General features: G+C 39.2%; 1 protein-coding gene across 8 annotated transcripts in view; it reads right to left on the reverse strand.

Moving 5' to 3' along the window:
- Window positions 1-16,195, reverse strand: part of PEX5L (peroxisomal biogenesis factor 5 like) — a 114,328-nt gene that overhangs the window by 23,407 nt on the left and 74,726 nt on the right. For 5 of the 8 annotated variants that reach the window (XM_063338425.1, XM_063338423.1, XM_063338429.1 and 2 more), the window contains 4 exons: window positions 6,664-6,775; window positions 4,612-4,821; window positions 3,351-3,477; window positions 2,099-2,195 (listed from right to left, as the gene is read on the reverse strand). In XM_063338425.1, the coding sequence (XP_063194495.1) occupies window positions 2,099-2,195; window positions 3,351-3,477; window positions 4,612-4,821; window positions 6,664-6,775 (546 nt within the window). The remainder of the gene's footprint in view (window positions 1-2,098; window positions 2,196-3,350; window positions 3,478-4,611; window positions 4,822-6,663; window positions 6,776-16,195) is intronic. The other 3 variants (XM_063338427.1, XM_063338431.1, XM_063338430.1) reach the window with 1 other exon arrangement.

The following is a 16,195-nucleotide window of genomic DNA, read 5'->3' on the forward strand; positions in this document are numbered from 1 at the left end:
CTAGTTATTTAGTATTTCACTTTGAGGAATGAAATCTAACATGTCAAAGATGAGTGATGAAGGTGATTGTCTGAGAAATCGCTGATGGAAAACTGCAGCAAGTTTGACAAGATGAAATCTTTAGGGCTCGGCAGAATCTGTTGCATATGCAAAGGTTACCCTTAAATGAGATAGACAAGATCTATAGAGGACAAAGTATGGAAAACACATGCTTTGATAAAAGCTCTAACGTGATTTCTTTTACAAGCAGATTAAGAACTCAGTCAAGACAGATGAGGCTGTTTGTTGGGAGCTGACAATTTGGCAGTCCAAGAGTACGCAGGATGAAGCAGGCAGTGAATGAAAATACTAAATGTATAAGTAAACTACGTAGAATAAGAAGGCAATCTCACTTCAGGTCATTTCTCTGCACTACTAATTACCAATTTAACGACATTTAATGACTTGAATGGATCACAAGTTTGAAAAAAAGCAGCTTATGATAAAATAAAACGAAACAAAACATGAAATACACCAGAACAACAGATAAGAATTTTATACTCTGCTTATTTTTCAAGTTGGCTGATTCAACTTCCCATTTTTTTTAATTTTGAAATACAGTCATTTTACAAAAGAGTATGGAGCCTCAACTGACTGAACTTATACTGAATAAAAAATGTGGATTTTTGGTCCTTCAGTTATTCTAGTGGAAGATAAACAGGAAATAGACCATATAAAGTGGAGATGTGAAATACTAAATTTGTATCTGCTTTGCAGAAAGCCACAACACTTAAATTCTGTGACTGTCTACTTGATTTACACACATCTCGGCTAAGCACAAACTTCCTGGCATTTAGATCTATTAGGTGGAGGAACAGCCTCCTAAAAAGGGGTTAGAGGTACTTAAAGATAAGTGGACAAACACCCTGTCCATCTCAAGTGGATGATATTATGCAATAGATCTTTTCCATTACTTAGACGTAGAAATCTATTGCACAGAAAGGCAAGAGATCGTGTATTACAACTAGTGTTAGGCTTTCCAAAGGGAAAAAAAAGTCCCGTTTGTAACATAGAGATGGCAGGGAAATAAAGGAGACTTTTCTCCTAAGCAAAACACAGGAATGGACCCTGATAACTGGGTTCTGTTTCTGTTTTCTGCAAAAACTGCTGCGTAATCTCAGGAAAGACATTTGGTGTTTTAGTGTCACATTTTTCCATTTTCAGATAAGGCTATTATTTTCCATTAATTTCCAGATTTTCCATCTGACAGAAAGGTTTTGAAGTTCAGGCCTTAAAAATAGCTGTGGAAGTGGAGAAAATTATTTCCAACTAAAAGTTAATCCAGCAAACAATTCTCTCTTCCCCCGCCAGTGGAATTGGCTGAACTTGAAATTTTTCAGTTAAAAAATAAGTAGGAAAGAAGGTGTATAAGCAACCTGATCTATGTGAATGCCTATATAAATGTGTGTTTGCACATATACATGCATACATACATATCTAAAACCATACAACTCTGTGTAAGAGTTTCCACAAGGTCCTGCCCAATATGCAATATGGCAGTGGAACTGGGCAAATCTGCAAACTTTCAGCCCAGATCCCTCTCTATTAGAGCTCCTTTTCCAGCAGGAAAAAGTCCTTTGACCGCATCGGTCTCCCACTTCTGGAGATAAACTGCTAATGAACGTTGGTCTAATGATTCCTTCCTGTATTCCTTAGCCATTTCCCAAATCTAGGGATCCTTGGTTGACCAAGAGACCTTGAGAATAGATATATTACAGGGAGAGGGAACCATTAGAAGTCTGAATTTTAGAACTGGAGGAGGGAAAAAAGATGATGCTGTAAATTGTAGTTTGAAGTCTTTCTCTCTGTACAGGAAGGTCACAGTTCACTGTGGTATTTAACTCTGAATGTTTGAGATGCTGACATAGTTAAATTAGTTTCATAACATCTTAATTGGAAGCTGTGTGAACATTCGGCTGTATGAGTCTTTCAACTGATGATCCTGAAAATATTCCTCAAGTAGTTCTTCCAGAATGTGAACAGTTAGCCAGTGGGACAATTCCTACTTGCCTTTTAATTGTTAGTTTATGTTAATGTTTAATCTATCAAATCCTCTTACCTGTGTTGCAGGTGCAAGTTCTAATTCTGACATTGAATCAGAGTCCAAGGCACTCTTGACGTTAGTCAGCTCAGACTGTGCTCTGTTTTCCGTGGACCTAGAAATAACGCATTTACACACTCATCACTGCACACTAAGACATGCTGCCTTATGTCTTTCAGGTTCATAAGCACATACTGATCAACTAGGCTATTTCTTTTAACAGAATTATTTAATTTGCAGTTACCAAAAGTGCCTGGACCCTTCTCAGCGTTCCCACTCTTGCGCTTTTCAGTCGCATGCAGACAGTTAATACGACAGAACAGAGTCAGGCTGATTCACCAGCAGAGCCCTGGGTATGTATTGGCATGAAACCAGTATGATGGAATGAAGACTTTGCCTCTCCCACTATGCTTCTATTTCATAGCCGGGCAAAATGAGGTTAGGCAATGACACCAGACTGTACCTGCAGTCAGTGTCTAAGAATCAACCATATTACAAGACTTCACCTTGGCATATGTGCATTTTTGTGCCACAATATCCCAGTATTCTTTCTTCCTAGACAACAAAACCCTGGAGACCAAAATCAAGTTAACTGAGCAAAACTTGAGCAAAGCTCTAGGTTAATGAAACACACAGATAAAGGGCAGGTTAAGATACAGGATAAGCGTTATTTGGTCAGAAAACTGCCTCTCATGTATGAAAATGCTAATTATGGTCATGCATAATGTAGCGAATGAGTGTTGCTTACATATCAAGAAGGCAGCAGAATTAATCTACATCAACTGTTCCCAAAGGCAAAGTCTGATTCTTCCCTCATTTACATCCCCTGCAATTTTAGTTGAACTGCGTGAAAGGTAGTACTTGGCTGGATATTTTATCTTGCTTCTTCCAGTTATACACAGAAATTCTGCCCTCTTGGTAGCAAACCCCAAATACACTGGATATCCAGTGCCCGTCAAATCACTGCCAAGTATCCATTTTTGCTCATTTTACTCATATGTTTGTCATTGCGTTTGGGTCACTGGTTGCCTCTGTAGAATTCTCACCACCAGTTATTTAGTAATTGCACCTGCTACTTTTCACAACATTAAAAATTGCCATCAAAATGTCATTTTATAGTGTACTTGCTTATGGTACATTGTCCAAAATGTCTGTTTGACCGCATTTAATGTAATCATAACAGATTTAATAATATGACTTGTCATCAAGTGAGCCTTTCTGTGAATTAAGAGAGCTAGACTGGAAATGTAAGGAAAGCAAACAGTTGTACCATAAAAGCTCTTTTGATGGAGCTCTAGATGATGACGATGTTCGCTCTGCAGAAGGGTGGACCTTGCTACTCCTGTCTCCATGAAAATTGACATCATCCCATTTCTCTAGCTGTGTCTGAATATCAACTGAAAAATAAGAAAAGAAAATATGAATCTTTTAAAGAAACTACTGCAGAAAATTTTACCTCCTCTGTTAAATATAGGTCATAGTGAAAATGGTGCCACCAAAGACTATATTTTAGTTAAAGTCCAATATACAGAAATGTTGTGCAGCTTTCTAGCTGATATTCTGTGACAGTATTTGGGAATTCACAACATTTTTCTAAATCTGTTAGCATTCATGGTCAGAATGTCAGTGGAACTCTTGACTTAACATCAGTGATTTGTGTGTAATTTAGAACTTTTGATAAAATTATATTAAGTATTTGACAGTTCTCGATATTTTTTATTTCCTAATTGTAGTAAAATCATAAAAATACAACTTCTTTTAGTGACTGCCGTTTAAAAATTACTGTGACGGCAACTGATATTATTCAGTCATATGTTGGACTTGCTTTGCAGAAATTAAATGTTCAGCTCCTGTTTGAAGATAAAGTTCTCTCAAAGAATTTCTGTGCTGATGAGTGGAAAATTTGCTACCTTGGTATAAATTACATTTACCTTGCAAATTTCTCAGTTGCAGTGCAAGTAATTTAGTTTGGATGGAACTAAATTAAATTCACCTTTTCCAAAGCTCATCTATAGATCATGCTTGGCAGATATTGAGTTGTGCTTGGGATTTTTTTTTCAATCTGTACAAATATAGTTCCTTTGTCAAGAATGGATTTTTTTTCTCTTGTATGCATAGATAGAGCAGTATTTACAAATATGGGGTGCATTTCTGACATCTGCAGTTCTGAAAAGGACATCCAGTATGGGCCTCCTCTGATTTGTGTGCTTTACCCATTTCCCATGATACCCCTGTAGATTTTTCTACCATTTTACTGAAGCTGACTAAATTCTTTTTTGAAAGAATCCTTTCAAAACTTTATTTGCACATTTAGTGACAACTTAATAGCTACGATGGCAAAGGCAAAAGCAAGATGTGTTTGCAGTGACGAAGTGTTTCAAGTGGTTTATAATGTGGAAGAAAGGTTACGCTCCCTGCTAAAATGCAGTGCAACAAAAAGTCTGGTGTTGCTCGTTATTTTGTGATAGTAGCAAGGAGCAACTTGTGCTAAGTAAGGCTACATAGCACTGATAGAATAGCTACACTCTTACCTAAATCTAGTGAAGACTTGTCTGAAACTCTGACAGTCTGGACTTTCTGCTCAGTATCCACACTGATAAGGTCAGAATTGTCTGTCTTCTTTCTGTGGGTTGAAGCTTTTAAGCCTTCACTTCTTGATGGATTCTCTGATTTCTTTACTTTGTTTTGGGTTTGTAAGACAGGTTCACTAAGATCCAAGAGATCCAGACCTGCTGATAATACTTAGAGACAAAATGTTAGAATTTAATGTTGTTTTAACTCAAATAGCTCACTTTTTAAATTTTTTGTTTAATTGGAAAAAAATTACTAATGTATTTGCATTTGCCTAGAGTAGGTGTATATTTCCTGGCTGAAGATAACGACCAGCACATTCAAATATGACTAGGGATTTCAGGTGCTTAACTGGATGTGGTTTTAAAAAGCCTGATTTGCATAAAAGACTTTTCCTCTGAAAATCTTAAAGACATCTTAGGTCTTAAGGCTGTGGCTTTACAGATTTTCTTATGTTGTGAAGGTTCCCTGGACAATTGACCTTCTAGATAAGATTTGGTTAAATCTTATGCTTTATCAAGCGCTGGTAACAGCTGCTTACGGCACTGCTGTTGTGCCACCTGCCATTACGGAAAAAGCTGAGGAAACAACTTCTTGGGTCATGAAGGAATAATGGAATGTTTAGTAATGGTTTCTACTGTTGTTGCTGTTTATCTTTTGGGGGACAAATAGTGAATATAATTATAAATTCTACTGCTATTTCTATTAAGGACTATATCAGTATGAAAGGCGTGTTCAGTCTGAGTTCTTTATTTAAAAGTTGCTTAAAAAGTAACATTTAAAATTCTTTAGCACATAAAAGATAGATAAACTCCCTCTTCATCATCATTTTATAGGGTGGGTGGTTTTGACCAATCAAGTTGTATTATCTCTTGCAGTGCTTTATCTGTGTTCTTGGTAAATCACTGAATTTCATCAATCTTCATAGAATAAGAAATGTTTATTTTCTTATTAAATAAATCTAATTAACCCCCCCAAATCTGATTGATATTCATGGCAGATATAGGATCTACAGATACTTACTTTTTTACAACAACCACTCTTAAACAACCTGAAATATTTCTATTCATCCCTGTAACATCTTTAGCTACATATAAAAGGAAAAAAATATTATTTACAATTGTTATTTCAGCCAGTGTTCCATTTTTTGTTATTAGAACTTGCATACTGCTTTAGACACATATTAATTAGATGTGAAGATAATCATCCAGCTGTCAATTATTCATTTTAATAACTTGTATGTATATAGATTTTAATTAAATGGCTTCTAACAAGCCAATTCATTTTTATGAGATAGAAACAGAACACAGTAGCACTACGCTGATTTTATTGTATCTCAGTTGATCTGCTCAACCGCTTTGATTACCTTTGCACAAATACTGAATAGGAGGAGGCCGATTTCTAAAAACACTTCCAAAGGACAATATGCTTCAAATATAATTCAATATAATTCAAAAGGCTTTCAGGCTTCACTCTTCATTTTTATTATCTGTTCTACTATCTCACCGCAACACAAAGGAGCTAAGAAACGTGTTAGATCCTTTCACTAACAAAGTGTCCAAACTCAGCCTGGATAAACTGTTTTGATATCTCTGCTCTTTTCTCTGACATCCCATTCAAATTTTTATGAAAGAAAATCTTTCTAGAGTCAGGAATGGGTTTGGTTAAAACCAGATTAAGTGTGGCTTACCCATAGGTTAAAATTTTACAAAACCAAAGACTGAGCATTGGTCAAACTGGTATGTGCTTCCTCTTGAACTGAACCAAGTTCCCTTGAATTCAGCCCCAGAGATCTGCTAGAATACAGCTGATTTGCGTCGCAACAGGTTTGCCCTCAAACGTAACAAACACAGTTTCTTCTACTAATAGATCAGGCAATTATAATTTAATACTAGCTTGTAATTTTGTGCAAATAGTAACAAATCAAGAAACCACTTGACAAAAATGTACCGTAATTAAGATAAAACTGAAATTATTTCTCTCAGTGAGGGATAGCAAAGAATTTCGTTTACCTGCAGTATTTGATGTTACAGGCCTTGCAACAGCTTCTGGTTTAGATTCACAGAGAAAGTCGTCAATGGAGGGGCTCAGAAGGGGTCTGCTTTCTTGTTGCTCATTCACCAGCTAGCAACAAAAAAACCCAGGGTCACAGAGTGTTGCTGGGGTGCAGAATTTAAAGAAAGAAAACATATTCTCACAATATCATGCGCTTTATTTTTGATTCGGAGACAGTAAGATATTGCAATTAGAACATGTACAAATAGCGCTGGGCTTAAAATAGAAAACTTTAGTCACTCTTTTGGGGAAAAATGATATTCTAGTTTTACAAATTGCACAAAAATAAAGCAGCAAGGTGATTTTTCCATTGCAATTATTGCATACTATTGCTTATAGGGCTAAAGTATACAAGGCCTGATGTAACTCCCCCCACATCAATGGGTGAAGTTGGCCGCCTCTGTTGCCAGGAGACTAAGCAGGGCTTTTTTACGATTTGGAAGTGGTTTACGATTTGGAAGTGGTAACTGGCCTCCCCACAGAACTTGCACAATACCATTTCATCTAGCAAATATGCATTAGCCCATTAAACAATAACCTGCTGAGACAGAAAACACTTCTCTGCAATGCAAAGACATATGAATGACAGCGGATGGAGCCTGGTGAATGTACGAGCTTCCTGAGTGAGCTTTGACTGTGTGAAGACTCATAATACAGTTTTTATTTATGAGCAGTTTTCCCTTTTTATTGTAATTGCACCAATGCATTGGTTTTCTGCTACCTAAAAGAAATCTCTGCTATTTCATGTATTAAGGATTAAAAAGACAAAACAGTAAAACGGACTCATAAATAAAAGTCTCCTCTCTGCAATCTATCTCTGATTGGAGGATCAAGACCTAAGCTGAGCTGGATGGATGCCTGATGGTGTGGCCTGCATTTACTTTACCTTTAATAATGTAAAAACATGTGTTCCTCTGTCTGTTGCTTTCATCTGGAGCTATTTCAGCTTTACTTTTATCCCCTCTTCTCTCCTTTCCATTCTGTTCTCGCTCCCGTTGTTATATTTCCAAAATTTTCTCTCAGATATATCTGAACTTTTAAATTTAGGATGCTAACATGGACAAAAACTGGCAAAAAAGGTATTTACTCATCCTCATTTTTTATTTGTTAATTACTGGCATTTAGCTACTCCAGTAGCAGGATTGCCTCTAAAGTTATTACAGCAAAACAGCTTGGATTCACTGTTGTTCACTAATTGGTTTCTGTGTTACAAAGTTCCATGAAAATACCAGAGCTATTGAAATAAAAAGTTCATTATTTTGATGTATCAAACATTTAAGCTGGTACCTAACACTGATTGACTGTATAATAGGTGCACTTGTTCACTTGCCTAGAACCTTACAGTTTTGCACTGAAATACCAGCTTACGTGAGTAACATGGAAGACAGATGGGTGATTGCCTGCCCAGCTCTGTGTAGCAGAATGTGCAAATGTGGGCATTTAATTTAGAAATCTGGCAATGATACTGTCCCAAACTCTAATTCTGCATAGGCTAAACCCAGACTGCAGATGCACCTTACAGGTGACTTAATCACGTGGGTTTTTAACTCTCCCAATTGATTGTCCAGGTTGCCGTCTCATTCGACGTACAGAAGTTACTTGCTTAATTTGGTAGATCTCAACGGTTGATTGGAAATTGCATTTATACCAGCTGCACACCTTCGGTTGCCATTCAAGGTGGCTCTACAGTACCAACGTTATCTCCAGGTCTATACTTTTACCTAATACTAATATTTAAGACTTAAGAGGACCTTATTTTTATGTTTATGATTTGGTGACAGTCCTTACTCATTTCTGTGCATGAAAAAAAGGAGGTGGATGCCTAGTTAATTCATGTCCAAATTACTTTTAATATTTTAGAAGTTTTATTATTATCAAATCCAGGTATCAGCAAAAATTGCTTGAATACATTCTTCTTTTTGCATTTACACATCCCATTCTAGGAACTAGCAGCAGTAACAGCTGCTGCACTTTTGCAACAAGTTACACATTCAGGTAAACATAACATGCAGCAGAAAGACTGTCAAAGCCTCTGGATCAGCTAGATCTTCAATGATCTGTTCAGTGATATACTAATAGCATAAAGAAAAGTCCTACACTATTTGGAGGGGACCAGGAGGGAAGAAAGATGTTCTCTAGGAATCACTGTAAACGTAAAAACTTCACAGAAAATATTGTTTCTCTATCCATAAGAGTGTATCAATAGGGTACATCATCGCATAAGGTTTGGATGCTTATCAAGTTTCCCATTACTTTCCATGGAAATTTTCTTTAATAGGAAGGAATGGGAGAAGGAGGGAATGAAGAAGGATTATGAGAACAAAGACAGCCAACGCCACTCACTGGAGACAGTGAAGAATAGAAAATCTGAAGACCTACTGGAAAGGCAATTTATCGCCCAAACCTGTTGTGGGGTAAGAGGGTAAACTCTGGGAAAAGCAGCAGTAATGCTGAGAATCAGAATCATGGAGGGGAAGGAAACTAGAATCAACAAAGATCTGAAATTCTCCAGGGTTCAAGCAAAATATGAAGTAGCAGATGTCTGGCAATTATTTTTTTCTTTTCAAAGCTGGTTATCACATCCCTAGACATTTCTTTATTATGTTGTTTATATAACAAAGGCCTGCTCAGCAACAGGCCTTCATTAGTTTGATACCAGCAGTGTACTGTTCGATATCCCCTTGATAAAATTCTACCATAAAACCAAAAGAAGATTGGCAGTAATATCCACTTCATCAATTTTGCCAGCAAACACCAAGATTTAATTTTTACTAAGTTGTGTCTTCTTTCTGCTGCATTTGCAGCATTTTTGCTTAATTAGAAAACAAATATGTTCCTCTTCTCTGGCTCTCTTTGTAAAAATATACACTAAATTCATCAGAGATGGGCCACCCAAATGATCAGAGGAATAAAGAACTCATTTTGCAGGGAGACTAAAAGAGTTTGACTTTCTTAGGCTAACAAAATGAAGATTGAGTAAGAATATAATTATTCTTCATGTATACATTCAGGGTGATTGGTTAGATGACATTGGAGGAGGAAAGTTATTTCAGCTATTGAGAAAGGCTCTCACGACAACAGAGAACTAAACTGGCCGTGAATAGATCTGGTCTGGGAATTAAAAGAATCTAACCATCGCAGCAGTGAACTGTACGAAGAGCATTTTTTATAGGGTAGGGGGACAAAAAGCCTAACTATTTAAATGGCTTTTGACAAGCTTTCTCCATGGCTATTTATAATGTGATTGCATCTGAGAAGCGGACTGTGGCCCAGAGGGTCCTTCCCGGTCCTGTGTCCTATGCTCCCACGACTAAGGACTGGAAGCTGTAGGGGTGTCTTCTTAAAAGGATTGTTCCTGTGAAAAATAATCTGCTTTCAACTGACATATCTGTGTCAAAACAGATAGCAAACACATTACCAAGTCTACCAATTCTCAGTAAATACAAACTATGTATGCATAGCAATACAACAACATGTGTTTGTCATGAAGCAGACATTTCATGATGAATCAAACCTTAACATTAAAGAATGCCATGAGCTGATATTTTTGCTGGAGGTAAGTGGCAGGGGGGCAGGTTTCTGACATTACTCTGTATGAGATGCTACTTGGCAAGTCCTCGGTCTCACACTTCGAATTTCGTTTTGCTACCTCATATATTGTACCAAATTTATCCCTAGTTTAACTCTGCTCAAGTTATTAGAGTTATATCAGGCATGAATTTGGAGTAGTGCTATAAAACATTCATGAGATGAGAACTATTATCTATATTAAAGTAATAATTTATGGTTCTCAAGCACCTTTCAGGGTGAATATCACAGAATGCTTTAAAACATTCATGAATCAAGCCTGGCACCACTGCAGAGCTGAGAAGCATTATCTCTACATTGCAGATGAGAGAAGCAAAGCGAAATTAAGAAAGGGGCCCAGCGTCACCCGGCGCTGGAGCAGGAGCCGGGCGGCTGGCGCTGCGCAGCGTTCCTGCCTGCAATATTTGTACACACGCCAAGCGGCAGGGACTCAGCCTGCGAAACCGTTGATTTCCAAGTGCTAACTTAGCCAGTGAGTGCCGTAAATCCTCATAATGTCTCTAACAACTTAATTTTTTCTTTATAAAATCCATTTTGATTAAAGAAAAAACCCACACGCTCCTTTCACTGAAGGATATCTAAGCTCTGTGGAGGGTGATACTCCCTATTACTAATACATCCAAAGAGACTCATCCAGAGTATAAAATACTGCTAAATTAAAATGAATTTTCGGTGACTGACTTCTGCTGTTGGACAGCACCACAAACAAGGTAGTTTTTCTCATCCCAGTACTGCTATTGGACTTTTTTGTTCCAAAAAGCATATATATGGGGCTTTTGTCAACACTGGGAGAGTCAAAAGTGTCATCAGATAGCTGATATCAGCCCCCCTGCTTAAGTACACTCAGAGCGAGGATTATTTAGCAGAGATCTGAGACAAGGCGCAGAGGCCAGCCCAGGCGGTGGCAGTTGCAGTGCTGGAGGCCATGTCTGCCATATTTCCCCTCAGTGCCCAGGACTGTCCAGCCTGTGCTGAGGGGAACCACCTGGGCTCCATTTTCTGTGCCCTGTCACCCACCCCCTGCCCAGCTGTCTGCACTTACTCAGCTGATGTAGTTTATTACCTGCAGCTGCCTTTGCTGCTGAATTGTCCTTTCCTCAGTGCTCTGGCTTGGCCAGTGCTCTTTATGCTGCGCCCAGAGCTGCTGCGAGACAAGGAGGAGGAAGAGGCGGCTTGTGGTGGTTCTCCCTCTGGGTGCTCCTCAGGACTAAAGGGTAGGTGGGAGCCCAATGAATTGTGCTGGAGCAACTGGTTTGGGGTCAAAAAAAATCAAACTCTAGGTGGGCCTGGGCATGAGTGTGCTGGTGTGTGAGGGAGATGGGCCTGGGGAAGAGGCACAGTGCCAGCCCCCTGACAGGGAGCAGCGGCCATGGGAGGGATTTCTTCTCTCTCACTAATGTCCAGCTTGGTCTCAGCTTCCCTCGGTCACCCACCTGGTGCCTCTTCCTCTTCCCTGTGGTCACCCCTAAATCCTCCCAGGCCTTCTTGTCTCCCCTTGCCCCACAGAGGGCCCTGCCTGGAGCCTCGGCCCCAAGGTCTCTCCTCAGGCCTGGCGCCTGCATGGGGCACAGCGAGCCCATCCTGCTCCATGGGGGCAGCTCTGCTGGCCTGTAAAAACCTGCTTTCTGCTCATCTTTGGGGCCTCTGGCTTATAGTTTTAATGCAGATGCCTCTTGCGATGCTGGGGTTGGTGTGTTTTACTGTGCTAGAGACAACATGAGATCACGTGTATGTATACAGCAACTGCTATGGCTTTGTGTTTGCTTTGCTCCCAGTCTACATCTTACCTTGTAGTAAGAGAGTTATGAAACATCTAGGGAGTAGCCTGATTTACAAAAAAAAAAAAAGGCAGGAAGGTGAAGTGCTCTGTTGTGAAAAGTTCCCACAGAGCAGCTTAGTTTGTCCGTAAGGCAGAGGGAGCTGGAGCACTCCTGAGGCTCAGGGGAACAGCGGAGAGGACCAACTTCTTACCTAGTGTTGCATTTCCAGTTGATAATGTTCACCTGCAGAACCTGCCCTGCTCATGGCTACAAGTGCTTTGTCTGCTTTCTCTTCTTAGACTGCTGGCCTTATGCTGTGGGAGTGCTGGAGCGCACCGAGGCCGTCAGTAAGGTAGGGTCCTGGCGTTCTGTGTTTATATGCTCTTTTACTATGTTCCTGATCTTGATCTGTTTGCAGATCACCATGCATGCTGTTTTGTTTCTTTTTTTTAAAGTTAGTAGGGCATAACATAATGCTAGTCTTTAAGATAAATTATTTGGAGTCTAAATTGGGGGGTTCTAGTCAGGCATAGGCAGTTAATTAGCACCTATGTTTTGAGCACATAGTGAACTAGTTCTCTTAAATTAAGTGCCTAAATTCCCTCCATGTTCAACAGGGAGAGATAAATGCCTAGAAAAGCAACTCCAGAGGGAGATTCTGCCTGCCTAATTTAGGCTGTCCCTCAGGAGACTCTCAAAGGCACCTAGCTTTCCCACTGGCTATATATGGAATTTATTTTAGAAGGACTGGTTCAAGAGGCACCTAAAATTTAGATGTAATTAGCTACCCAAGTTAGCTGGATTGGATTCTACTCATTTTGTCAGCTGAGGCTGATTGAATCACTCAAGGCACTAATTTAGGAAGCACCAAACTACTAATGGGTAATCCCCTGTATGGTTCAGCAGCAAGGCTGCTCCTGGGCTCTTACACCTTGTGCTGCACTGCCCGCTCAGTGTGCAGGAGAGAGCGTGGTTGGGCTGCCGACTGCATCAGGGAAATGGTCTGACCTAGAAAGCTCAGGGTGTGGTAATGAATGTGTGGTAATGAGCATGGGAGAAAGCAGGAACCTTTTAACTCAGATTTTCTATTGGAGAACTTGTCTTTTCAAACTTTACTCTGAGCAAATTATCTGCTGCTTGGGTGAGACTGGACAAATAGATGAATGAGTCAGACTAATTTGAACAGTTAGTGTTATAGTGTTCTTTTAACTTTAACCAGTGGCATCTACTAAAGCATGAACTTTAGTCACTAATTAATTTGTATGATACACAGCAACGGTTTCTTGATAGATAGGTTCTCTGCACCTGTCTGGCATGTTGTGATCTTTGGTGGCACTCAGTAGGGTAAGAGGAAAAAAGTGAATTCTTTTCCACTAACTAGCTATTTCTAAAAACTGAGAAATTGGAACCATAACTAGAAATGGAGGTTACTGTTTTCTAGGGCATAATTGGAAGTACTGGCCTGACAGTTGTGTCTGCAGATGACTATCTTGGCAGGATAAGAACTGGAAGACCTGCTTTTCCTTTCACTGAGGGAAGTCTGGAAAGGGAACTCCTGACAAAATCACTAGTCCCATGCTAAAAGTTCAAATTGCATGAATTATGTTTTTCTTCACCCACTTTCCTAGCATGTCTATAAATGTTTCACAATCAAATGATCACCTCACACACTTGATTTAATAATGTATAGTAAGTGTGATCACTACTTGACTTTTTGCATCATTCTTGTGCTAGGGTCATACCAATCTTTTCTCTGTCACTCTAGTGTGAATTTATGTCCCAACAAAACTGACATGCCGGCCAAATATTTGGTTTTCACAAGAACAGAGAATCAATTCACAGGGCACACAGTATAACTGACTTCCATCAAATGTGAATTGCGGGAAGCTCTAAAACTGAGACAACTCATTTGATCCCCCTGCAAAGAGCACTTTGGTGTTGCTACCTCTCTGAAGACTAGTCTTGCTTAGCAGGTGATAACTGGAACTCTGTTGCTAAGTAGTAGTAGGTGTGTGGAGTGGCCTGTGAATCAGAGGTGACAATATTTTACCTGAAATCACACAAGCCAAGTGACCCCCTGGGGCTTACTGCAAACAGCTGATGGAGGGCGTGTGTGAAGTCAGAGAAGCTGTGGGTGGATTACTACGGAAACCGTATTGGATTTAAACTGTATTGGATTAAATTTAAATTCACATGTCAGCTGCGTTGTTTAAAACCTATGCTTGATGTCTAAATTGGTAAATAACATGCTTATGTTGTGTCTTCATGGCATTGCGTGGTGATAACTCTTGCTGTGATTGCTGTGTCACAGTAGCATCCTATGTGTATTTGTAAGTGCCGACCTTATATAAGTTATGGTATATTTTTGCAAGGTAGAACTAAATATCTCACTGCTCACCATCTTCTTCCCTCTGCTCCTCTTGGTCTGGATAAAGGAAACTAAACATGGGAATTGCAGTTGTATCTGGCTCCTGCATTTTGGCCTTGCTCCAGCAAAGCACTTAAGCATGTCCTCAAGGTTAAGCATGTTCTTAACAGTCTTGCTGGAGCAGAGCCGGGGGGAAAGGGAGGAAAGTTGCTCTTATCAAATTTTGACTGTGACTGATAATTTGGCCTTTACTACTCATATAAAAAGGTGATTTACTGTAAATCTGTCTGTTGCATTAATGCCTACGTACTCTATATGCTTTTTAAGTGAACGAAGCTTTTTACTAAAACAGATTGCCTCCCTGGGTGTTAGATTTTATTTATTTATTTTCCCTCACTTGGCTACGTGTTGTCTTTGTGATGTTGCCCTGCTATTTGTGTTTTAGCCTCTCCTCTTCCTCATATCGCTATCTGAACTGGAGAACTACCCTACAACACTGATCAAAACCAAAATTAAGTCATCATCATAGATGCTTAGACATCTTTGAAGTAATATAGCCACTAAGAAATTACAAAATGTTCCTTTAAAGAAATGATTTCTGTAATGTCAGTTTATTCAAGTACTTAGTCTGTGCTCTTAAAATGGCTTGCTAGTTAATTGAGGGACTAACAAATCTGACACGTAAACTGAGTAAACACAGGTTAGGAAAGTCTTGTAGAACAGGAAGGCTACAGAATCCAGTTTTCTGAGAAAGCCCTGAAGAAACCTATATTGTGGGAGGAGGCACAAGTGTCATGACAATATCTACAGGGAACAAATGATAACTCATGATGATCGATTATGGTTTCTGTATCATTCATTGAAATTACGTTTTATGTGGCAACTCCAGCTGAAGGATGAAGTCTGACTTTGAGAACCACAGTTCTCCAATGCTTTTAAATGAGGTGCAGAGGACAAAAACTCGAGCAGTCCTGTTTCACTCACACTGTAGGTATTACATTTGTACTCTTGCAGCATCTCTGGGAGTAACTATGATGGTTGCTTACAAAATATTAGAAAACTATTTAATGTTTTTCATTAGCTGACAGTAAAGAAGGCTGCCAGCATACAGAACTGAGCTGCATGTACAAATTCTTTGTGAACGACCAGTGATGCATAGGTACGTTTGTAGTTTCAGCAGCAGTGGACTGTATGCAGCCTCATGCACTATTCTGAGTATTGTACATAATCAAATGTCAATTTAGGTGGAAGATGCACAACTGCTGCTTTAAGACCAAATCTTCATGCTATAGCAGCATGAAGACTGTAAAGATGAAAACAAGAGAATTAACAATATCAAATATGTCATGGCTTGTCACAAAATTTAATTTTTGTAAAGCTTATGCCATTCCATCTTCAGCTGTGTAGAAGATGCCCTTTGTTGATTTCCCATGCAACAAAATTAATCTTTTAGTGTACCCTTGCTATATCTTTGCATATAGGCTGTAATTACTTTGCAACCACACTGATTTTTCTTGTCCTTTCTGTCGATTTTTCTTTTAAAATAGAGTTCTGTAGCATATCTAGGATAAGGCTGTGGTTTTGGATGCATTACTGTGGGCAGTCATAGGAAGCAAGTAATAATTTCTTGTGAAGTTATACAGCCTTTCTCCGTAGGGATCTGTCATGGTGTGTGTGCCTGCTTTGAAAGGTTTTTTGCAGATTGAAAAGCTTGAAACGCAAAAGCTGTTTGTGTATTTTTCTGGACTTGCAATGCAATAGAACAGTCTGACT

The sequence above is a fragment of the Chroicocephalus ridibundus genome, chromosome 6, assembly GCF_963924245.1.
Source record: "Chroicocephalus ridibundus chromosome 6, bChrRid1.1, whole genome shotgun sequence".
Taxonomy (NCBI): domain Eukaryota; kingdom Metazoa; phylum Chordata; class Aves; order Charadriiformes; family Laridae; genus Chroicocephalus; species Chroicocephalus ridibundus.